The following is a 26415-nucleotide window of genomic DNA, read 5'->3' on the forward strand; positions in this document are numbered from 1 at the left end:
GGGGACCCTCTTCAGTGTCATCACATGCCAGAGCCTGGCACTCCCCAGGCTGGTCCAGGTCCTAAATAGTGCTTAGAGGGCACCGTACCTTCCCTTGTAGAAGCACAGTTTGGCCCGGGAGCAATGACTGACATTTGCCCTTTTCCATTTGCTGGAATTCCTTCTGGCTACAAGCAATAGGAGCAAGGCGCAGATGAACGTGGGCAGTGCAGGTCTGTATCCTCACATCATCCAGTATGGTGCACCCTCCCTGTTGGTACCATACTGGCTCTCCCACCTCAGCTGTGTTTCAGCCTTACTAAGATTTCTCAGCTTGCGTCGCCAGGCTGATTGCGAGATCCTTCTGCGGTTTCTCACCGCTGCGGAGTAGGACAATGGAATTACAGAGGTTTGAAGCCAGGATTTGAGATGCTTATTCAGACCATCGGGTCTACAGAGTTGTAGTCTGTCCTGCGCACAAGATTTTTGTATATCAGAATAAGCGTTGCAGAACTTGAACTGCTGTTTGGAGATCTTGTGGTCAGATTTGAGACTTTCAAGAATGAAACACTACAACACACGCACACTGTGACCCTCTAGAAGCTTTATTTCTGAAAAGCAGCAAAAGTTTGGAAAGTGTATGGGGCAATTGGTGACCTGGCAGAAATTCTTTTAATTTCAGTACAAGAAGTGGAGCCAATAATTCTTACCAGCTGGGAATCTGCCCAGTTATTCTTTCTAAAATGTACCTCAAGTAAGTGCTTTGAGGAAAAAGGATAGAATAAAGTAGCTTGTATTCTGTAGGTATTCTGTCAGAGCCAAAAAGAATGCATTAGAGTTGGAGAGAACATATATATGTAAAAGCCTTAAAGTAACGATGAAAGTATTTCTTGAAATCTTCCTCCTACTTTTAAGCTTTCAGTCCATCTGACATTTCAACAATATTACACACACATACACATGAAAAAAAAAAAGAGGGTGGAGGGATGGCAAAACCTTTTAAATGCATAATACCGAGGCAAGGGAAATATGGCTTGTTCGACATTAACCTTGACAAATTCATGCTCTTGTCATTTAAATGAATGAACCTTTCCAGCGTGTAGATTGCTGGACCTTGGAAACAGCGGTGAGGAAGGACTGTAAAAATGATGCTCATCTCTCTTAAATTATTTTTCTGAGTAAATGAATGATTTCAGTGAAACCCAAATAAAGATGAATCTTCTCACTTGAATCACCTGTTCACAGCCAATGAACTTCCATGTGAAACAGTGCTTACCCTCCTCTGTTGCCATGTATTGATCTAAAACATCTTCCCTGAGCCTTCTCTCTCCTTTTCCTCCTACAGGCAAAAGGTTAGAGTTAGATAATAGTATTAATTTTCCAGACATCTGCACATGTTTTAATAGCCTTTAGAAGGTTTGAAATGGTTTCTGTTTGACCACCACAGGGCTAAAATGCCATTAGGACTTAGATTGTAGCAATACATAACAATCATAGCCCCGTAGTTCAACCTGGCAATAAAAAAGCTAATTTATTTTATCGGAGATTTAAATTAATGTGATGAACTCCTCTCTCAACAGGAGCTCTAACACCGCTCTTACAAAAATACCATAGCCCTGCATATTTTCAAAACCAGATAAAACACTCGTGACAAATCTCGTGTAGGTATTTGTTCTGTGTGCTTTTTGAGTGTTTGCAAGTGTGTTTGTGTGTTCGCATAATAATACTTACCACTCCTGAGACCATTTTGGTTTTTCTGTCATATCTTCATTCTTAGCCTCATTTTTTTCTATCCTCTGACTCAGACTCTGCAGGAAGCAAGTGATTAATAGGTCCAGGGCAGTCTCCAGCATTAGCCTTTTTTTTTTTTCCACCCTGAGAACTGGAATTTTCTTGTGGGCAAAAATGAGTACTGGTTAGGTAAATTGAGTTTAAAATAGCTTGTAAAATAGTCACATGCAGTTAATAAGGATATTTTTGAAAATCTGTGAAAGAAATATTTAGAGCTCAGACAGTTTTCATTTCCAACTATATGCTAGAGGAAAGCTTCAGCTTATCCCATTATAAAGTGATAAAGCAGCATTTGATGGCAGCAGCTTCTGTGATAAAATGATCATGGCAGCACTGAGAACGAATCTAATAAGGGAATTGATCTGTAGATTCCAATTCTGTAAGAGCCAACATCGATCAACATAAATGTCAATAACAAGATCGTACTGAGGTCTGCCTAATTCCTTTAGATGATTTTGGGGCATAGTCAGAAAGTGAATGTGAAAATGAATTTTAAACTGTGGGAATCACAAAGACAAAGACCAAAATTATGTTTTTCTACCAGGAATATCACTGACTGTCATAGTATCAGCAATTTAGCAACGTGTTGAAATTAGTGAGTAGCATTTAATCAGATAATGATTGATAATGCAACGCCTGTTGTGTAAGTGAGGCTGAAACATCAGTGCTTTTCATCTGTGTTTTCATGTTAAAGCACTTCTTAAATACAGTGAAATAATTTGAAAAAGCCCACCTTTTTACAGCTAAAGCATAGATAGCATGCGTAGGGCATGCCATAAAAGATTAATGGTATAGCTCTTCCTTGTCACAGGAGTTCAGTATAAAGTTGTTTCCTAGACTTATTCTGACCATGCTGAAGTGTTAAGAAAAAATGGTTTTGTTTGTGAGCAATGTAACAAGAGAAGGTGTCAGGATGTGCAGGATTCTGCCTTTCACTCTTTGGTGTTCCCATAATTCATAGCACCTATGTGATGTTGGCATTCATATAGCAAAGTGGAATTAACATATTAATTAATATTAGATCAATAGAAAGGTATTTACAAAAAGCATTTACTGCTTTGTACCAAATTAATAAGAAACAAAATAAAAATGTGTACTTAACAAGAGGCTCAACTGTTCTACAATTCTATTCTCACAAAACTGCTGTTTTACCATACTCCAAGGAGTCTTCCATGAGCAAGCTCATTGAAAACATTTATTTCATTAATTATTTACATTCTGACTAGCTGATTACAGGGTCATTGATGTAAACTGTTGACTTTACAGTAATTACAAACCACAGGAAACTTTATTTTCCTAAGAAATTAAATTAGCTCATTTTTTTATTACTGCAATATTTACAGACTCCTGCCATAGTGCTATTAAAATGAGAACTAACACTTTGGAGTCTCAGAGCTTGAAAACAACTGATAGAGTTATAAAATGAAAACTAGGATCAGAGAGGATTACTTTTTGTCTTTCAGTGTAACTTTTATTTAAAGCAGTTTATAAAAATTAATAAAACTAAGGGATTTGGAACAGGAGTAATTTTAGGCTTACATTAATGTTGTCAACTCTCTGAAGAATACAGAGAGATTATGTTATTTCTGTTTATGCATCAAATGTCTGCTTAATACCTCCCAATTTATACCCTAGGATATAAGTTTCCAACCTTCTGAGTTACTTTGGAATCTAATTCACTGGTTTGGGCCATCTCTGGATGGCTCGATAATAACGGAGAGCAGCAAGCCTAGAAAATCTGAAGCAGACACGAGTGAAACCTTTGTTTTATTTTTTTGTGCTGCATTTGCCTTGCTAACAGGATGTTCTGATGTAGTTTTAGCACCCTAATCTTCCATACAAATGTTTGTAATATCATACCCTTGTACTTTGTCTTGGATGTTGTCAGTTAAGTTTCAGTAAACTTGCCTGGAGGATTTGCCAGCAAAACTGACAAACCACTATTAATACTGGGTTTCAATTTAAAGTCTAGCATCTTCGGTATCACTAGGCTTCTAGGTTTTTTTAGCAAAGTCAGCCTACTAGGAGGGAAAAACTACAAAAACAAATGGAAAATATCAAATTAGAACTTTCATGGAAGTATTATTACATTAATGGAAAACTGAAATCCACTTGACTTGAAATTTCTGGAATAGCTGGAAACTTACTTTTTTGTACTAAGAACTGATTTAGCTTACTGAAATGTATTTTACAGTTAATCCTTTAATATTCATTTTATTCATTTTATGTATATACTACTCCTTCTGTTACCACTGCATGTTTGTAATTGTTTCCTGTATTTTACACAGCTGCAGGTAAGACCAATAAATAATGGTTTCCAACTGCTTGCTTGTACCACTGTAAGAGTTATCCTGGGGTTCACTTACTGTGTGTTAACCCCCTCCTCCCATCAAAAGTAAATCCAACCAGCTGTAGTGGTAAAACTCCTGTGAAACAGCTGTTGAGAACCCTAGCAGCAACACAGAGGGCAAACTAATTTTAGTTGCTCTGTCAGACAGACCTTAAGAAAGAACAGAATATTAAATACCAAAGACAACATAGATGGTCATACTAAATACAGTGGGGTATCAGACTTCTGAGTTGCTTTGCCTGATCCAGACTGAGCTGTATAACATTTCATGTTACACCCTTTTGCCAAATATTGAATATCTTCATTAACAGCTTGGTCTGTTGGAAATGGTACCTGTAGAAACAGAGTAGAAAAAATAGCTTAGTGTGGTGCATTAGCTCTACAGTCAGAAGTTCCAAAAGGTCTAAATCCAGAAGAATTGTTGAGCTGTCATGTTACTACCAGTGAAAGTGAACATGGACTCAGAATGCTACCCTAATACTGAGAGCAAGGAAAGTTAGTATCGGAACCTGGTGTTTTTCCTTTGAAAATGCTGAACGTTTCCCCGCCTCAAGAATAACAGTTGTTTTTTTATTTCATCGTCCTTTAAAGCTTGGTCTCTTTTAATGCACTTGTGAAAATCTGGAGAGACATACACCTATGTGGATGTTTCTATGTAGCTTATAAGATAAGGCCACGTTTTCTTCCCAGAACTGGCAGCAAAAAAATCACATTATTAACTGTTCACTTCTGGGCAGAAATACATAGTGCATAGGGGACCTTATTTCATGTAAAGGCAGTGCTGAAAAGTAATAAGTACAGGAATGCTTCTTAAAAACACGTTGTATTCTGCAGCTGAACCACTGGAATGCTAGACTAACTTGTTAGTCTAAAATATTTATAAGAAACAGCCACAGTCATAAGCCACAGCCACATCCTAACTTCACACTGTTGGGATAAATGATGATTGCAAAGCAAATTATTAGAGAATTAGAAGGAAAAAAGCATGGCTACTTCCACGGTGAAATGTCCTTGAAATTACCCTAAAGGATATAGGTATAAAAAGGAATCTGGGATGGCATACACCATGCACAATAACTCTACTGGGAAGCTGCCTTTCTTCACATGCAGTAAGTAGCTGGAAGGATGAAGGAAAGTTCCTAACCGAGCTGGTTAGCTAGTGTAAAGTGCTCAGTATGACAATTGCTATTGCCGTTATAAACTGTGAAAATGGAAAGAATAATTTTCTTTTACTAGAAAGTTAAACAGTGATGGCCATGAATTTCTGTTTATAGGAAGTGAATAGTAGGAAAGTAGGACATAATTCTGAATTTTCTATTAAATATGTAACGTTCAAGAGCTGAAAAAATTATTATAATTTGCTTTTCATTACGTCAATTATATACAATAAACCATCAGAGATTGCTGTATGTGCACAGTATACAATTGCAAGTACATTTACTATGTTAGTGATTATTAGAATTAAATAAAATGGAAACATCTTTTTGCAGCTTTCACTTTTGCTTCCTATTTGGCTGTTTTCTCTTGACAACCACTTGTTCTGCTCTCTTTAGAAAGCAGAATTACCATATGTCAAAAGCATATGTTTTACAAACTCTGATTTGTCTACAGGCAAAATCTGTTTCTACTTTCAGAAGTTTTATTATTTTTTCCTCATACTTAACTTTCTCCTTTATTTCAGACTATTTACTGTAAGAGAAGTTCACACTTCATATTTTGAATAGTGCATACTCTTAATCTAGGTAACTTCTGGTTAATAGGTGAAGGACATTCTCTCATCTCCACCTGAGCATACCCTCTGCAATGTATCTAAGGACTAAAAAAATCAAGATTTAGTTTCATGACAGATTATATTTCTGCATAAACTACTATTATGTAAACTGCATATCCAATCACATTTTTTTCGTTCGTTGGTCCGCTATGGTGTAATGGAAATGTAGGAAAGTACTATTTCTGTAAGACCTTTGAAACTGAAGCTTATCATAAGTGTGATTAATTCATAGCTGCACTCTGCTTCTGATGGATGTAACAGTTAAAGATAAACAAGGGAACGGGAAGAGTGAGACAGGTCAGATGCCTAAAAAAAAAAGGGAGCTTTTGTCTTTCATGACCCTCTGTCACACCTATAGAGATCACCATACCGGCACTCTTCTTCTGTTGCACGTTTTACCAGCCTGGATGCAGTCCTGAGTAATGTGCTCCGGGCAATCCTGCTTTAGCAGGGGAGTTGGACTAGATGATCTCCACAGGTCCCTTCCAACTCTGAAAATTCTGCGATTCTGTGATTCTGTGATTTTTTTGCAGGTTTTTGGTAGAGTTACTAAGACTTAACTCATTTGGTACAATAGGGGTAGAATCAGACTGGTGGGCTTATGCAGAATGTTCTTTGAGCAGAGAATTATTAAAAATGAGTGGTGTGAAGGCTGCAGAAAAGGTGTTCCCTGCCAGTCTGATTATAATGGTCAGGTTATATAGGAGAGCAGTCCAGACTATGCCTGTTCAGGTTTGTGATGCCCCAGATAACAGCAGAGATGGGAGGAGACCACACACACCAAACAAACATTTACAGCTCTGGCACAGAGCACCAGGATGAAAATGTCTCTATAGAACCTAGAGAGAGAATTTCTTTCTTGTGAGCGATGGACTTTGGCTCATGTGAGAAAAGCAAAGCCAATTGATTTAATAGCAATTAACTCATCCAATATTGAAGAGCTGTGTACAGTTTGGCATAATTCATTGAAAATTGTTCTGGCAACGCTGCAGGCCATTAGACATTTCAGAAAGTGGATGGGAACTGATAGATATTCTGCACAGATACAGTCAAGAGGCACAATGGTTAGGGGGGGTCTCTCTGTAATATTGCCTCATGCCAGCGGGTAGTAGCTGCCTTTTATCTTCCTAGAAAGCCTTAATAAGGATGCTGCTGGGGGGAGGGGGAACTGGCCTGCTCTTTGATGGATTGGTTATCTGCCTGCCAGATAATTGTATTTCCTATTGCACTTGATATAATAGGTTTCCACCTAAATTATCAATTACTTTGTTTTTATTTTTTATGTGGGTTACGAGAGTTAATCTTGACATTGAGCCACAAAGGGCACGGCCTTTTCTGCATCAATCTCACAGGTGAAGGAGGAGCTTTTCTGCTGCTCGTCACAGGCAGCCACAGAGAGCCCTTTCTGCTCTGCCCTGGCCTCTGGACCTCTGAGCACCCACTTTCTGTAGAGACATGAGCCCAGTCTAGCTAAGATGCTATGAACTTCTCGGTCTGCACCTGCCCCAGCAGTACTCAGCACAGGGTAATTTCCAAGCAATTTGGCCCAGCCCATGCTGTGTTCACTTCCATAAGGGTTTTCTGTTCTGCAGTCCAATGTTGCTGATGGTTTCCTCTGTTCAGAAAGGCCCAGACGTTCTCCACCACGTACAAACATTGCCCAGTTTCCCCTTGTCATTATATATGTCACCAACAAATAGGGTGGGTGACTTGGATTTATGGTTGTAACTCCTCAGTTTCATATTTAAGTATTCATTTAAACTGATGTGATCTTTTCTGTGGAAGCCCTTCTGTGCTGTGGTCTACCTTTTGTTGCATTGCATCATGATACATCAACAGTGATTTTAATATTGTACAATTTTCAAGGCAGCAGTAACTCCTTGATCTAGTTATGTGACTGTCATCTGAAAATAACCATAAAGGACACAGTACACTTTGTGTATCTGAGAAGAAATCGGAATCAAGATACATTGTTAGCACAATCTGTTACTTGATTTTAAATGGATCGTTAATGAGGTTTTTTTAACAAATAGAGTTTTTCCCATTTTTGAATTATAAAATGGAGAAGGAAAAAGAAAAAATAAATGAAAGAAAAACAATTTTCTTATCATTTTTCTTTTGTAATTGGATGACTTGCTTCAGTGCTTTGTGACTATATTTAATTAATGATCTCGAACTTTGTTATGCTGTTTGTTAATGCTAGTCATTGTGCTGGCTGTGTGTCTGCTGGTCTATTTGCATATGTGTGGGGGAGAATATTCCCAATGTGATGATCTCTTGTTTGATACAGAAATATAATCACATTATACATCTTGAGAACACACTTTCCTTCTTTGTTAATCATTTTAGTCTGCTGATTCACCTTTGTTATTACAGTTTTATAGAGTCACGGAGTTTAATGCTGGCAAAGATGATTCAAACACAGCATGACCCATGTGCAGCCCTTCTGGTCACTGAGCCAGTGTGGAGGGGCCCCCGTCCCTCCGAGCCATTTACAGTGTGCTCTGCTGGGCTACGTCTTATCGTTGACCAAAAATTGTTTCTGTTTTCTGCCTGTTCCAGTTGGGCTGATCTCTGCTCTTTTGTCTGATATGGACAATAACAGCAGCACACTAAATTTCACTGGATGACATTATAGGGGTGTATTTACTTTCCCTTATTGGGATGCATATATGTTCCCATTTAAGTAATGAAGTATTTAAAACGCCTTGCTGGAAAAATGGGAAGACAATTTTACAACTGTAAAAATCCTATAGCACTATTTCTAGGATACTTTTTTTCTGGGAAAATAAATGTTCAAGTGTAAATGTTCATCCATCTCAGATGTCCCCAGTCATCATCTCTAATGCACACACCTGGCTATAGTAACTTCCGCTAAAAAATCTGTGGAAGCAAAAATCAGGTGACTGGTTTCGCTGGAGAAAGTAATTAATTCCTCTGCAAAGAGCAAGTATGCCACTTGTTCTTAACATCAATATCTTCTGGTTCTGAAAACTGGTATTCTCTGGTGGTTCAACAATGTGGTTGGAATTATTGTCAAAAATAACACGTGTACTCACAAGTCAGTAAATCTGTGAGTTTGGGAAGGCATTTTACCTGGTGCTTAAATCTTGAACAAACACCTGACATTAGCTCTAGTAATAACACTTTAAAGGGTGCACACTGAATAATTAGGCGATGGGCATCACTGATGTTAAAAAACACATAGCCTGGATATAGTTAATATTTATCATGAAAAGTATCTCAGATACTGAGTTCTTGTAGCGTTTTACTCTATTCAGCAATATATGGGACAAAATATATTTATACGGAACATTGATTGTTGAAAATATTTTCCATAATCTATCTGCAACAGATAATACCTCCTGAAGAAACCTGGATGAATATGTAACTCTTGAGAAATTACTCCCAAATTTATAATTAGTAGTTTTTGAAACTGGAATAGATGCCTGAAGTGCAGCATGTAGATAACAGAGGCTGTAGGAATGGCCACCTGCTTTGTTCTCTAGCAGATTAATTTCTGCAGCAGGTACCAAGAGAGCAGGCTGGGGAGGAGCTGGACATTAGATACTGCATGACTGATATTTCAGGGCTCTGCAAAGAACTGTCTTACCATTACTACTACTGCATAGTGTGGAAAGGCTTTTGTGTCTACAGATTCTTTTTTCCTCTTTGACCAGGCTTTTTGGATGGACAGGTTGATGGGCCACTCATGCAGCCTCGAGAAGTCTCCGTGGTTTGAATCCTTCACAGGGTCGCTCTGGCAGAGCACCCTGGCAGGGTCTGCACGATTTGTTCCTCCAAGCTGAGCACCCCGGTGCTAAGGAGGAAGTAGATGTGGTCTCTCAGGTTGCAAGCCTGGAGAATTAATGGGAAAATGAACAGAGCGTGATCCAAAGTCCTTTTGTTTCGGGGTTTTTTTTTAAAGTCCTTTTTCATTGATTTCAGTGGACTGTGAGTCAGATCCATACTGCCTGTTACATGATATGTTGGTCCAATGACTGACAAGACTGCAGATATTTCTTCTTTTGAAGTCATTGGCCAAGGCATTCGCATAAATCATGGATTTTATTGAAACTGCAATTAAAACAAATCAGGCTTAATACACACTGAAAGCCTTAGTAATTAGTATACAGGTGAACATGGAGGAAAAGGCACAAGCTTAGCCATCCTTCCAAGCAAAACTGAAAAAAGAACTGTGTATATAATCGAACAGCGTGTGAATATTAATGTGCAAAATCCTCTGAGTCCCTAGTTCCCTGATGCAATTATTTTCTATTCACATTAATTGTTCCTAACAGATGACATTAATGACTTTGAGTTAAAATGTGTGCAAAGGAGGCCTTCAGCAGATCAATGCTGTTTAAAAATAGGGTCACTTTTGCAATCATTCACTCAAGGTGTAACAGCTCGTAAATAAAGCAACATTAACATGTTGATTGATTTATAAATGTTAATTTTGTAGTTCATTTTTATGCTTTTTTCCTGAAACCTGTCAAACTCTATGGATAATGGTGGGACTTGTCTTCATTTGTCATTGTTGCATGTGAAGTAATGATAAGTTGCAAAACAGTGACTAGAAGAAAAAGTAGAGTTTGTTTTGGATGAAGAATGATCTGTTCTGCAGACAAGAAGTCTTGGACAAACTAAGCACAAAGAGCAACATTTGAAATTAGAACAAATCCTCTCTTACCTCGGGCTCTTCATTTCCCTTGAAATTTAACAGCAGAGTTTGAAATTTTAAAAATGCTGATCTACTGCATATTTGACAAATGCTTATGCTTTGCTCATTCCCTTCTGCCCCCCCCAGAAACTCCATTCACGCATCTTGGACCTCTCATCTGGGGATTTGCTTTCAGAAGTAGAACGAAGCAGAAGCCTGATGCAATGTCGAACTCCTGATGCTCGGATTCATGTGAGTTTTTGTGCTGTCCTTGTACCCCTCACTTGGAGCCCTCCTTTTCGCCTCTGAAGTCTGATGTCAGGGATGAGCCATAAAGCTGATCTCTGAATTGAAACACTGTTGAGGCAGATAACAATACTTCTTCTTCCTTCTGTTCTCTGAAATTCAATATTGTGTCCTCAGTTGATATAGTAAGCAGATAGTGTCACTCTGTGCAAAAAAGCATAAATCTTAGCAGTGTCCCCGAGATACCTTTTTGGGTATTGATTACATCTCAGAATCTCTGAGAAATGGTCAAGGAGCTTTTTATTAAAGCCCATACACCATATTATTCATCCTACTTTTATGATATATTATGTATGAACTTTTAAAAATTCATGGGCTCTGCTTTTTTTTTTTTTTTCAGATGGGGTTAGCTTTGTGCTTATTTGGCAAAACGTTAGCCAGTGTGGCTTTCATGTTTCATTGTCAAAGAGAAAAGTAGCTTAAAAAACAAAAGTCACATAAAGATAGAGGGAAACAAAGAGACAAGAAAGACAAGAACAGAACATTGAACCTGTGTGTGCCTTTGATCTTGAAGTATAGTAGTGTCAACAAAAATGTAATCGCCTTTGTAGTGCATACTTTAATGAAAAGACATTGTTTCAAAGGTTCACAAAAAATGCTAATGACCCTTTGCATTATATGTAGTTAAGCCTGCAGGTTAGGTTTTTCAAATATAAAGTTTTGTGTCTTTAATAGCCTGATCTTTCAATTTTCTGTGATTTCTAGCAAAAATTATGTGTTTAAATTGTAATACTACATTGAGGCCTTTTTACGCTAATTGCGTTAAAGGTAATGACTTAAGAGTCATGATTACAAAAAATTAAAATTTCACCATGTCAGTTAATAGACCCATATGCAAGTTGAGTATATTTAATTAATGCATCATAAACATCCTATTCAAGGTACTTTCTTGGATAATTTAGAGAATTAAGGCAAATCACAGGAGAAAATTCCACTCGCTCTTTAGTGATCGGAATGCAATCTAGAAATTGGGTAGATATCCTACTTCAGAATCTGTAATGGCATAATATTTTTTGCACATTTTCTCATCTCTTAAACAATAAAGATGATTACAGTAATATACCATTCTTTTGCTTTGCTGAGGTATCTCCATTTTTCCCATTGCTAGAACTGTACAACCAAATGCCTTTCTCCTCTCTTTAGGTGCAAAAGAAACAAAGTGAGGGGATGGAAAGGCTCTCAGAGTAGCTGAAGATGACAGGAGGGGAAGGCAGTACTTGTCACTATGCTGTGATCTCCTCTTTTATCCTACAGGAGATTCTTATAGGAAGGGATTTTACAGGCATCCTTCCCTTAAACACTATGATGACTGGGACATAGCCAAGTATAAAGGGCAGGAATTTGACATGACATGTTTTCCCAATGCCACAGCTGACAGGCAACGAAATAGCCAGAATAAGCAGATGCTGCCATTGGCCTCAGTACAGTCGACGTTACAGGGAATGACGCCGTCATAGCTGAGGAAGCTGATGAGAGGGGGTCTCCCACGGGAGCCACCATGTCAGGAATAAAGAGTAATTTGTCTCAACAAAGCGAGAAAGTCTGTTTCAGAGCCAAAAACACAGACATCAGCCTGCCTCTGATGCTGAAAGATGTATTCTTCCCAGAGCCAGTGAATTTAAAGGCTATTCCTCCTGCATCCATTTGACTTCCTAGGAGAACATGTACCAATAACTCCCAGAGGTGAAATGTGCTCTTGCTACCTCTAAATGATTTTCCCATTCATAGGTTTTGCCTGTGACAGAGAATAATGATTTGCCCTGTAGTTACGTTTGTCAAAAACAGAACATTATTATGTCAGTTGAGCAATGAACAGCTGTGCTGATGAACTCCTCAGCAGTAAAGATTCTGCTCTCTCCCATTTAACTGAAAAAAGGTTCAACCCTAGTAGTAATAAATGGAAGGACATGAGGGAATAAATGGAAGAAATTAGCAGAAGTCTAACAAACATGTTAGTGTGTAAGAAGTGCCTACAAACTGAGCATTTTTCCAGAGGTTTCCATGAAGAAGCTGTGTCTACTGCATATACAGTTTTGATAATTGTTTTGTGGATTCTATAACTTCAGATTTCTTGTGTCTTCCTGAATATAAATGTAAAATTTTCATCTAAGCTAATTCAATTTGGGCTATATCTACATACAAAAATCAATAAATATTGTTTGAGCTTGCACAATTATGTTCTGCCTTAATGAAATCCAAAGCAAAGTTTTATGAAACAGAGTCATGTCACTCTGTCTGGTGTTCCTGGTAATTAAAAAGATGTCTGATTCTGTAAGGAAACTGGAGAATAGCATAACAGAATGGTGCAGGCACTTAACATTAAAGAAGCTCTAACACTGTTAGGCACAAGAGTATTAGTTTGAAAACAAATTAAAGGCATCCTAGATACTGCTACAGAGGTTTAATATTTTACCTAAAGTGCTATCTGCTCTTCATTACTCTCTTCCTCAAAGCTGGCACTTAGTCACAGTCAGCTGAAATTGCATTTGGAGAGGGGCGATAACTACACAAGTACTAAAGGCAGCCATAAAGTGTCAATAAATTGCATAAGCAAGAGGCTTCAGCTGTCTGCGAGCGACACAAAGATGGATTGTCCTACGTCAGAGAGTTTCTTAGACAAAGCTTTGAACTAGATAGGAAACCAAAATTAGACTGTAATGGAGAGATTCCATTCTCAGTGGACATTCTGGTTGGGATACTAAATTAATTTACCTTGTCCAGGGTGTACAGCCTCATCTGTTACATTGTAGGGCTATAATGCAGTTGTCAAGATGTACTTGTATTCTTATAACTTTGTTTTCTGTATCTTACTGGAGCCTGCTGCTTATGTACAAAGCATAATTCAAATAGACTCAGAATAAACTTTAGCAAAAGAAGAGCAGAATATTGGTTCGAGAATAAAGAAGAAAACATGGAGGATTGTGGAATTTTCCCCCGACAAATGAAAATGTTAGCAATTTTTAGTTTAGTTCTCTGCATTAAATTCAGGAGATGCTAATGGCATAACAGGAAGGTGTAGGTAGCTTACTTGCTTTTTCGTTGTCCTTCTTAATCAAGGGGAAGTTAAATTATCTTTTTCCACCCATAAGATATTTCTATTTCTTCTCATATTTTAGGAATGCCAGCAGAATGTGAAATCTAGTATACCTGTCTTGAAATGCCAGAGTCAATTAAATATGACAGGTCCTAGCCGCCTGTATCCCCGGAGCAGCTGCAGTAGCAGTGAACTCTCCCTCTCAAGTGCTTGCAGTGAATATTCCAGTGGTTCCTCCTACACTTGGAATGATGGAAAGACATGCAGCAAAAGGGTAAATCAAACTAGTTTTCTTCATTGATTACCTTAAATTCATCTGAAACAAGATTAATTGAAAAGCTGCCTATTTCAGAAATTTTTTTCACTTTCTTCTCTCTTTTATATTTAAAACAATTGTCACTAAACTCAGTAAGGTTTCTCTCCCTGATGTCTCCCTCCCTCCTATTCTCCCCCATTGTGGGTTTTTTTAACAATTCCTTTATCACTCTAATTTGCTCACAGTTTCCTCATTTATTCTGACATTTATTCTGTCTTTCACAATCCAGATTGTTCTTCTTCTTTATCTTAATCCTTCCATTCATATTGTTCTTCCTGCAGGTTTTAAGTGTGCTGCAGCCTTCACGCCACTATGAAATCCTTTATTAAAAAAGAACATTGCTATTAATAGCAATGGATGAAATGTAATGCTCTATGCAAATCCTAAATGTCTTTACTAAAATGGTAACACTTTTTATTAACAGCATTTCTGAGTAATATGTGAATTTTATTTTGTTTTAACAGTCATCCGTGAGCTGGGATAAAAGAATAAGCATTGGGTCTTCACTCCCAAGCAACCTCTCAAGTCCTGCAGATGATCTACCTCCAACTCGTATCAAGGAAAACCATATCTTAGAAGGGCTGAAGAAATTACAGAAGCAAAAAATATTACTTGAATCACCTTCAGTAATATCAAAATGGGGTTACAAAGATTGCATGAACTCTAATGAAGGAATATATTCCCCTGGAGTTAAATGTGGCAGCCATAATGAACAGACTCATTGTAAGCCAATGGAAATAGGAAGTATTTGCATTGAACATAACAAAACTTTCTCTTATGATTCAGATTCTCATGATGATGCAGATGATGACTCATCATCCTTACTGTTGCTGCAGGAAGTACCAAGCAAAGACTGCAGGACCTATTGTAACAAATTAACTCACAGCATTTCTGACAGTCTGTTTGACTGGGATCCTAATAGGAAACATTTGCCAGAAAGAAGTTCATATTTTAATTCAAAGGAAAGACCCGAAAAATTGACTAGTTTTGTCAGTGGGTTTCAGACAGAAGTAAAATCCTGCACCAGAGCAAAGCTGCCTGAGTTACAGTTAAATCAAAGTCACACTAATACAGGCTGGAAGGACCTTAATTTTCAGCTTTCAGATACTGATGACAATGAAGTCTTGGATGAATTGCATATAGAAAGCAGTGATGAGAAAAGTCCATCAGATGTATTAGCAACTCCTTTTACTGAGAAGTACACAAAGACCTCTGACATGCTCAAAGTCACAGAGAATTCTCAGTTTGTATCTACTGACAAAGAGGAAAAACACATATCTGCTCACTCAGACATTAGGCCAAAGACATGTAATTTCATTAAACAACAAAAGGTTATAAGAAAGACTTCTTCTGAAGAGTGCATTACTGTAATATTTGATGCTGAGGATGGTGAGCCTATTGAATTCAGCTCACATCAAACTGGAGTTGTCACTGTAACAAGAAATGAGATTTCAATCAAACAGCCACAAACTAGGTCCAGTGCGGAATATACTGAACTTATACCTCAGGGAATAACTGATTTGCAGACAGGGACCAATGCCAGAAACTACACTGCTTTAGAAAGACCTGAAGATGAAACCGAGAAAGAGACTCGTGAAGATAATACAGGGAACAAAAATGCAGTTGTCCCCATGACTTGCAGTGAATCTTCACTCTGTGGAAGAGTGACACTGCAAAATACTCCACGACAAAAACTAGTGAAGCCAGTGTACGACGTATCATACAAGACCAATTTAAGCTCCACTGTGCATGCAGGAATCAATCAAAAGCCAAACTTGACCAAAATACCCAGCAGAGGTAAATTTTCTCCACAAAGAACTGTGATGACAGAGAGCGAGGAGACACCTGTAGCTCAACCCGTGGGCCCTGCAACCTTTGAAAAATCACCCGCTCTGCCACCTGTAAAACTTTCAAGATTCAAAAAGGCACAAAGTCCACCTCGTAATTTTGACTCAAAAATTGACTTGCAGGTTCCAAAGCCCCCTACCCACCTTCTGCCCGGCTTGAAACGGCCAGGCAGAGGCGATGGGTCAAAGTATCCAAAGAGTCAGAGTCCAGCATCACCGCTTTTGCCTCAGCACCTTATAGAGCCCGGTGACTACGGAGAACCTCCAACCAGAGACTTCCATTGTGATTTACCAACTGTAGAAGCCCGATCGCCATCCCCACCCGTTCCTCCAGGCAGGTCGACATCCCTCTTGATTCGGCCTAATTATGCTCATTCACCACCTGTAGCGGTAAAGTTAGTAGGAGCTGGTCCCAGTGAAACGGCAAAAAATATACCGAAATCATCACCATTAAAAGGAACTGTAAACTCTGGCTTTCATAATCAATCTAGTCATGAAATGCAAGCAAAAAATGTATCTTCTGGGGCCAAAATCGAATTATCTTACCTTCAAGAAAATGCAGAGGCAATTATGCAAAATAAATGCATATCTCAGCAACCCCGTAGTGCATGCCCAGGACTTTCCAAAGTTTCCACAAAGCAGGTCTGTCCAAAAAGCCCTAATCAGCTGGGTCTCCACAGGAATCGTGACTTTTCCAACACAGATTTTCAAACAGCCAGGTCTTTTTCTCTAGGTTGTCCATCATTGGAAACAACTTCTTCACAAAACACATATTCCAGCAAAAAAGATATTTCCAGTGACAGTAGGGTGGATCAGCCACAAAAGATGCCAAACATTCTCCCCGCAACTCCTCAGTGTCATACGACAAGCACAAGTGAGCCTTTACTGTCTCAGGTAAACAATTCCCCACTGTCAACACTGTTTCATGGTAGTGACACTGCACATGCTACCCAAAACTCTAATGAGAAAGGAATGAAAACCCGTCTCCCTGTAGGACTGAAATTATTTGTCAAATCTCCTCAACTTCTCCGAAAGAGCTCTACTGTACCAGGGAAGCAGGAAAAAGACAGTATAAATGCAGCTTCCAAAAGTAATGTGAGTTCCAGTAAGAATAAGCAAAATGAATCTGTAAGTGTAACCACTAGAGGTGCAACTGATGCTGAATTAAAAGATTCTATGTCTGATACTGAAGTAAAAAATAATTTTACTGTGGGACTTAGTATGGATACAGCATCACCTCATTCACATGAAAACTGCAACTTGGTGGTAGACAGAGTAGATGGATTAGAAAACAAATTAGTTAAGAGATCCGTTTCTTCTAGCAACAAGTCGCACTTGAAGCCAGCTCTGGGCATGAATGGAGCGAAAGCTCGTAGTCAGAGTTTTAGCATTCATACAGGGGAAAAGCCATCTGCCCCTGTGACAGAAGGTCTTGGCAAAGTACGAACTCAGATAATTACAAACACTTCTGATAGAGGAAATTCTCTAACAAGGCAGAACTCGACCATGGAAGGACTTCAAATCAAGGGCTTTCCTGGGTCAGCAATGACACCAGAGACTGTTTCATACACTCCTAAAACCACAGAAAATTCTTATTCTAGACAAGGTTCTCTTGGAAATATGAGTAGTTGCAATAGCCAGCATGGAAGCCCAAGCAAACTGCCCTTCAGATCATCTGCAAAAGTAGACTTGTTTCACAACACTTCAAAATGTGATGGAAACAAACCGTTTTCTCAGAAGGACGTGCGCAGTCTATCTGTTCAGAGTGAGAAAAGCACTGAAAGTTTTAAACATGAAGCTCTAAGTAAAAAAGGTGTTCTGCCAGCAGAATTGGAGTTAGAAGCATCAGCTGCTGTATCTTCCAAGCAAGTTTCATCATTTCAAAGCTCGGATGGAATAAAGTGTCCTCATAAACTGGAAGCGACAAAGTCACGAAGACAGCAAATGTGTTTAAAGTTAGCAGAAGCCTCGGAGAAGGTTACTGATGTTTTGAGTTCACCAGCTCTACAACCTACAATAGAGGAGAAAGTCATGTTATGCATCCAAGAAAATGTGCAAAAGGGTCAGGGACAAACCAGATCTCCCACTGCGGAGACTAAACAAAAGACTGGGCCCTCTATTGCTAGTTGGTTTGGCTTTCGAAAGAGTAAGCTCCCTGCACTGAGTAGCAGGAAAACTGATGTTCCTAAAACAAAGGTAGAAAAAAAAGATGCAAAAGTTTCAGGATTTGGAATTAAGCAGGCAAAATTAGAGAGAAGAAAAGAAAAAAAGAAAACTGAACAACACTGTGAAATAGAAAATGAAATTAACAGGAAGACAGACAATGGTGACATTTTAGCTGATGTCATGGAGAGCAAATTTATGAAACCTTCACAAGACACACTGGGTGAGATTGAGTGTGAACAACTCAAAGGTTCCACCACAGCTACCTACTCACCAAAAGACAGTTTTATGAAAGAGCTCTTAAACAGGTAAAACTCTGGAACAGAATTCGGGATGTGTTGTTGTACACTGTAGGTTTCCAGATGCTCAGATGCTAAGTTCGATGTACGTTCTGTGTAGACTAAGAGTGCATAGTAGCAATCAGTAGGTACACTACCAGGACTTTAATCTCTACAGGAAAAAAACATGAATAATAAGGTGATAATTTTGTTCAAGATACTTTGTTAACCAAACCAATGGCCTCTGAAATTAAAGAATGGCAAGTTACATCCAAGTTGATAGAAATTCAAATGATTCTGGAAATCAAGAATCTAGGCAGATGGTGTGTAAAGATAGAGGATATTAAGTACATGTTTTAATGTATTCCATCTTCGTGTATGGTAACCAGAAAACATATATTTGGTAACTAGTCAGAATTAATTACATTTCTAACTACCACAGCCTTTGGTCACAGAAGAACTTGGCAATTGCTATACTGTGTTTGCACGTTTGCCCCACAGCAGTCCCAAATATAATATAAATCATTATATGTGAAAGACTAAATTGATATACTACCTGAAATTGCAAGTGACAGATTTGATCAAGGCTAGTTAGAAACATTTATCACTCAAAGGTCTAGAGACAGAAAGATACAGAGAGGTTACTTTAAACATTAAAGGAATGGAAAAGTAGAGTGATTGAAGAAGGGCAATGTAATTTATCAGAGGAATCACTCTCTACCTGCAGAGCTGATAAGAAAGCGGCTCAGCAGACAGAAAGTGGATCAAATAATGTTTCCTACAGGAGTGTGTCGAAGGGCAGCTCCCAGGGCTCCTCTCTTCACGGCAACTCTATCAGCTCTCAAGGAAACCACAAGAAAAACAGCAACACAAAAGCTGATACGGAAATGCAGAATCAGACCCTGGTAAGTGCTTTAGTACGTGAAAACATCATTACCTTCTTCTTAACTTCTGGATGTGTTCCTTATTGCCAGTACAGACAAACAGGATAATAAGTGTTTATATATGATAGAAAGATTTTGTGTAGCTAGAGAATTGTGAATTAATAGAAAAGTTGTCAGCTTGACTATAGGCCAGGTTATACGGCTAGTCATGAAGATTCTAGTGCTTCTGCTGGCAATTCAATTCCAGTGGAGATATATGCACAATGATGCTATAATCATACTGCACTACAGTGAAATAATAAGACCATTTTCTTTTTTTTTTATTATTTTTTCCCCTTTCCCTGAAAATTGCATGTCAGTGTTAAACATTCCTCTGAACATTATAGAAATCAATAAGCCTGAAAAGTGCAGTGCTGGCGGGGAAAAGGCAAAGTATTTGACCACGTTTGGGAATATTTGTCACTTAACAGGGAGTCTTTCAAAAGCAAAAATATACATTTCACCCATGTCTGCCTTTGTGCAATCTTCCTGTTAATGCCCTGTAGTTAGTGTTATGCTTCAATAAGGTATTAACTATACCTGATACTTTAATTTACCCAGCAAGTAGGAAACCTGCAATTTAGAAGAAAAATAATTTTGTTTTCTGTTAGCTGCTAGATTCTGGTTCTTGAAGGGTTATGTGAGTGGCTAATTTTTCTGCATCAAGAAGCATACACACAGAGTCTGAGATTGTAGCCTAAAGTCAGATTGAATGGGTGCTCTTCCTTGTGAAGCTTCTAATTATTAACCTTAGAATTTGGTGAGCAATTTCTTGCCTAGCAAGGGCCTTTCCCGTGATGTTTTAAAGTCGAAGCATCAGGAGAACAGAGATGCTTTAACTCGATGAGCATTCTTTTCTCATTCCCGATCGTGATCTGCACCGTATTATTATGATGATTATTAACAATAATCACAATCTTCACAAAATAGTCTAAAAACTTGTGCCAAATATAATACTGAACATGAAGTTGAGGGTATTACTTCTGTTGTTCTGATAAAGCTGAGTTCTTGAAGTACAGCACATGCAACTATTTCATCTGAGAGAATTTGAAATGCAAATTCTTTGGGATGTGTTTCAAGGGTAAAACAAATTTCAAAAAGCTTCATAATGGGAACTGGAAAAACTCGTAGCTAAGTCCTGGTGTACAGGGTGCTTAAGGTTAAAGTATCCCACACGTGGTTTCAACTTCAGGCAATTTTTTTTTTACATTAATGCAGATGTCTTTCCTAAGAACATGTGCAAGGTCATTTTTTAAAACTTATGGGGAACATATGCAGAATGAATGTGTTGGAAAACTTTTTCCTCCTGACTGCTGTGGTATCATCTCTTCTTTGAAAATGTAGATGTCTCCTGCATTATAAAACCACAAATTATAAGCATATCTAAGGCTGTCCTTGTAGTGTCACTGAAAGGAAAGAGAGAGAATGAAAGTCTGGAAATGTGCAATATGCAGGAAATTCAATCCAACTGATCTAGAACTTTGATAGCAAAGCAGAGCCCCTTATCAGAGCCACTCAGTTTAACTATGCCCCATTTAATATGGTCCTGACAGCTTAGGGTATATCTTCACTGTACAGAAGTACAAAAAACTCTACACATTGCTCCTACGATTTCTTTCTAACTTAGTATTTTCTAATGCTGCAATAATTTGCTGTGCTTTTTGTCTGTCATTTTGTGAAGTCTTTCTAAATGCAGCAATAATAGTCATTTAGGACTTTAAGTATATCTTCAAGAAACACACTTTGTTTTATCAGTGAACTACAAAGATAGTCCTTAATATGCATAAATAATGAAGAAATGCTAATTATACTATTAGCTTTTAAGAACATGTTTGTCATGGGGAAAAGGCATTACCTGTCCCATACCATACATCCTTTTGTTCACTGGGAATCAAAGTATTTTTTTATTGTTTTTGAAGATTAAGTTACATTATATGCTTCATTGTTGTGAGTTTCATATTGTGTTTTTTGTGGCACTTAATTCCGGAAAGAAATATCTAGTGCCAAAAGACTGAGGACATCTAGAATAACGAGATTAAAAACATACTTAACAGTTCTTAATGCTAACTTATGAAAGAGATATACCTTAAGATTCCACAGTATGTGATATTTCATCTTGTCCTCCAAACTTCTGCAAGAAAAACAAGGGAAAGTCTTTAAATTCAAAGTTCATGCATCTTATTACTATCGTTTCCAGTTATTCTTTGACATCTGCTTACTTTGAAGCAGATTGCAAAGGACTGGGAGATAGCTGTTACTGAAATCAGTCACATGTAGTGGAATGGCATGTTGTACATTTTTTTACTTGTAAAAACCCAAAATGAATGCTTTTGGAGAAAACAACATAAATATTTTCAAAATCCCTAAACTAAGAAAATTTCTTTTTTGAACAATGCAAAGTGTATTTAGTCATATGGGTGCAGTGTGGAAACTGCTGTATTTCAAAACTGTATATCATATATATACTGCTTCTTTAAATCCTGGCCATAACATTTTTTAACATTAATTTTCTAGCAAGTTTTTCCTTTAAAGCCTATTTAATTTTTGATGGTTAAATCTCTTCTTTTATGATGTGCCAGGTAAAAACTTGGGGCACTATTCTGTCATAACATATGCAACAATTACCTCTGATTTCTGTTCACGTGAAGAATGCTATTGCTTGACTGCCACTGAATTTATGGAAAAAGCAATGTTCCACCAATGGCAGCCTTGTGCATTCACCTTCAGAGGGATACGCTTCCCGTTAGTGTTCATCAAAAAAGCACTTTGCTCTAAAGGCCAGCCAACAGAAATACATAATACTTTAGCCCACACCAAGGATATTCCACGTTCTCCAATACTTTTTCTTGTCCTTGGCTGGAGCTTAAGGTGAGATACAATCATTTTTGTGCTGCACTGCTTCATTTCATCTTTGTGATTTTATTACAGCCCAGTGTAATTTAGAAAAGCCATGGGCTTTACTTTGTGAGGTGGAAGCGTGGCACCAAAATCAAGACACCAGGAGTTTTGTATAGCACTGTCTGTCTGCGGTCTGTGTGTTTGGGGAATACCCAGAGATCTATCCTAATATTGTGAAATGTCATATCGGCAGCAAGCCACAGACCGCCATGCAGTATGCAAATGTGAGAAATTGTTTTACCCATAACTCGATGCCATACGATCACATACTCTCCTCTTCATTTTCCATAGCCCGAAGAGCCTCATTTCAGAAGAAAAAAGATGTCATCAAATCTCTGGGATTAAGAGATTATAAATGCACTTTTATAAATTTAGAGAGCGAGTCTTTCATATCTTCCTGAGGATAGTCACAAGAGGTCAATAGGGCTACTTGTGTAAGCCAGACAAGCAGAATATATACTATGATCAAAGATATGTCATGCAAATGATGACAAATTCTACTAGTTTAGATTGTAGAACATATTTAATGTTACTGTGGATGTGCTGTATGTGGTTTAAAACAGCTGAGAGTGATTAACAAATAATTTAAGATCTCGGAGATATTGAAAGTAATTTTTTCTGCAGTGCTGGCTTTCCTCCTCTCATCACCCTGAAAAGTATCTTCATTCCTGTTTGATTTATATAGCATGGCAGAAAAATATGTCCCTGGATCTGAATTATGGCCTCTGATGGCATGTAATGGAGGGGGTTTTCATTGTAGGCTAGGAAGATACTCAGATTATATATGTACTTTGAAAATAGGAGTGCAGAAGAACAGAGCAAAAATATGCCCTCATCTGAAAAACAGTGTCTTGGGGATTTGAATAACACATACTTGAATAACACATACAAGCTCTTAGCGTGCACTCCATTCTTAAATGAAGTTTTTCTCTCTGTTCAGCTAATAAATGCTTTTAAACAGAGGTGGAAACAAAACCACCAAAGTTCAGTGTTTGCGAAGTGAACTAGAGAGATACCACATCACACATTAAGTTCACATCCTTTTTAGCATAGAATCTGAAACATGGTATTTCTGGAGGGAAAGAAATAAGTGGCCAGCAGACCTGAACATAATTTATTATTATTTTTTTTTAATGCAGAAAAAGACTTTTCCTTTTGAGGAATTACGTCTTCCAAGGGTATTTTTGGACTGCTGCATACTGTGACTTTGAATGAAGTTAAAAGTTATTCTCAGATATCATTCATAGAATGAGACAGGCTATATACTTCCACTCTTATCTGCCCTGTAACTTTACTCTGCTTTATTTCTGAAAAGATATTCTGTAGTTATCATGAAGCAATATAAACAGAGTCACAGATGTTCTTCACTTTTGTTGTTGTTGTACTATGTACAGGCTAAAGTAGTCACAGAAAACCTGCAAGAAGAAGAGGAAGACACCATGACAAGGACTACATGTCAGAGTCATGTGATAGGTACAAAATTATGTTTTTCACTGGATTTTATTGCTGTCTCAGTTTTTTGAAAAAAACATGGAATTCTCATTACTTTATTTGCCCACCTAATGTCAGCTTTACCATTCATTTAGCTCTGTTCCTGGATAGCCAGATTTCACCAACTATACAAAAGATGAGTGCATACTATTACCAATTGTGGATCAAAGCAATGCTTGACAGAAGGGCGTTGGAATTTGTCTGTGAAAGATCATTTCAGCCTCCAAAATTAGCGGGTTACATATAGTGGCCTAACTCAAGGGTTGTTGCACATGATACTTTCAGTGGGAATAATACTGATATACTGTAACTCTGCCATCTGGCCTTGAATTAGTAAAATTCAGAATAAAATTCTGAATAGCAGAATAATTACTGTGATAAACTAAATTAGGAGTAGCAAACCACGTGTCTGTTCAGAAAACTTCAAAGCTGTTACTGAAAATAAAGTTGCCTTTGCTCTGGGTTTTTCAGGAGGGTAGCACCATCCGCCCAGCGTCTTGATTGGCATGTACTAATTTGTAATCTCAGTACATGTTAAAATATTTAATAGACAATGGAGGACAAAACAGAAGTCTGTCTGGGATCTGCATTAGAGCAGTATTTCACCTATATAAGGAACGGACTCTGAATGAAAAAGATTCTTGTTTAGCAAGTTCCCTTTGCAGGCAGAGACTGCAGCAATAGTTAAAATCTGATTCAGTGTTTTCAGGACACTGTACGTGATTTTGCTAGCGCAAAGCTCTTTCATTTCACTAATAATGTCAGCCCAGCAAGTGGGGCTGCACAGAGGTATCATGTCAAAACACATTTCTCTTTGGGGTAGTAGGAAAATGTTTGCGTGCTTTATTAATGTGAACATCCTTTTCAGTCCCAAATTCAGCAAAATAAACTCTGGCTGTCTTACAGAAAAGATCCCTAAACTCTTCCCTCTCTAAGAATGCAGCCATAACTTGGCTCCATTATAGCAACTAAATGACAAGAACTTTGAACAATGCAGTGTAAGACTCTGAGGGGATTCTGTGAGTGCGTAGGCACTAGCCCTGAAAAGAGAAATACATGCTCCTCACTCTGTAAGTAAAGGACCTTCTTTCTGTTACTAGAAATTGCCCAAAAGAGAAAAACTCACTTAAGATTGTTCAGAATTATTTTTCCTCAGACTGAAATAATTATTTTGCCTCCACCACAAAATTCTCAAAAATTTCCTTTGAACTGATGTGAAACATTTGGGTTTAATTTTTTAATCCAGATACTTAAGAAGAAAAAACAGGTATTTGCAGAGCTTTCTTCTGAAAAGACTCCGGTGCTTCCTTGGTGTTCATCGGTTTAATTGGTGGTTGTGGGTGAGACCTAATTGCTATATGTTTCAATATATTACTTCATTATTGGGTCCTGTAATATGTCATGCAGGTGGCGTTTGAGAGCGCTGGTATTTTGCTCCCCCAACAGGCACCACGTCTGAGTCTCTGCCAGGACGTAGTGGTTATGGAGCAGATTGGTTGGCATTCCCCAAAGTCAGACTTCAGTTGTGCCTTGGGTACATGAGACCCTCGGTTAGCTAGGAGAGGTCATTACTGTGGGTCCAGCCCGCCTGTGCGCCAAAGTCCTTTTTTGCAAAGAAAAGACCTTTTTCTTCACCTTTTTCAGGGCTGATGATGTGGATAAAGTGACAGGTAGGTCTGTGGCCCAGGTCTATACAAGTCCACAGTATGTAGTGCTACAGAGATGCCAGGCAGTGCTGCCCTTTGGAAATTCCTATAGCTCATACAAAGACCTTTCCAATCATCTGAATTATACCAATTTACAAAAGCATCTTCTTTTCCCTAGACAATGCCATCTTTTAAAGGCTGAACACAGGATTCCAGCTATCCCTGCTCTGCCTTGTCAAATCATCTAGAATAAACTCAATGATTTTTCTTTGAGGATGTAGTTGTTAATGTCAGGAGACTCTTTGATGATGGGAGACATTATGTGCGATAGGTAGTATTGGCACTATAAAAATGATAGAAGTCTAAGCAAGTTTGTTAACATTAGCACAGTGAGTCCTAACACAGAATGTACCAGTCATTACTTATTTCAGCGGGACAAGCCCAAGCCTGGGAAATTAAAAGCATGGATCTAAGTGCCCTTCCTGAATACTCCTAAATCAGTATCGCGCTGTGTTTTATTCCACTCTCATCAGGCTATGTTTTATCCTACACTGATATTTTTGCTGCTGTATGTCTGCATTGCTCTTTGTGGATAGTGAGTTTTCCTAGGTCTCGTTCAGATTCTTTTACCAAATTCCTTGATAGAGCTTCTGCCATTTTTCTGATATGAAGGTTTTCATAGAAAGATACTGATTTTTTTCAAGACTGAAACTCTATGCAGCTTTAAGAAATGTTCATTTGGAACATTTCCATGTCAGTTTGAGATTTTTAGTGAAAAACATACACAAGGAAGAACTTTTGAAGATTAGAGAGAACTTGTCGGTATGGAGAATCACCTGATATGTGAGAGAGCTAAATTTAGCTTTCTTTGTTATCAACTCCTAGGCTTCTGCTTGTCAGAAGCAGAAGGGAATTATACAGGAAGGATAGCCCTGTAAATGTTAGGCCTTGCTGCCGTT

At 38.1% G+C, this 26415-nt stretch overlaps 1 protein-coding gene across 1 annotated transcript in view; it reads left to right on the forward strand.

Annotated features, from left to right (window-relative positions):
- Positions 1–26415, forward strand: part of NCKAP5 (NCK-associated protein 5) — a 372018-nt gene that overhangs the window by 293874 nt on the left and 51729 nt on the right. The window contains exons 10-14 of the mRNA XM_009895863.1: positions 10702–10806; positions 13977–14168; positions 14675–18528; positions 19226–19403; positions 23714–23792. Of these exons, the coding sequence (XP_009894165.1) occupies positions 10702–10806; positions 13977–14168; positions 14675–18528; positions 19226–19403; positions 23714–23792 (4408 nt within the window). The remainder of the gene's footprint in view (positions 1–10701; positions 10807–13976; positions 14169–14674; positions 18529–19225; positions 19404–23713; positions 23793–26415) is intronic.

This window comes from Charadrius vociferus, unplaced genomic scaffold (assembly GCF_000708025.1).
Source record: "Charadrius vociferus isolate BGI_N301 unplaced genomic scaffold, ASM70802v2 scaffold862, whole genome shotgun sequence".
Classification (NCBI taxonomy): domain Eukaryota; kingdom Metazoa; phylum Chordata; class Aves; order Charadriiformes; family Charadriidae; genus Charadrius; species Charadrius vociferus.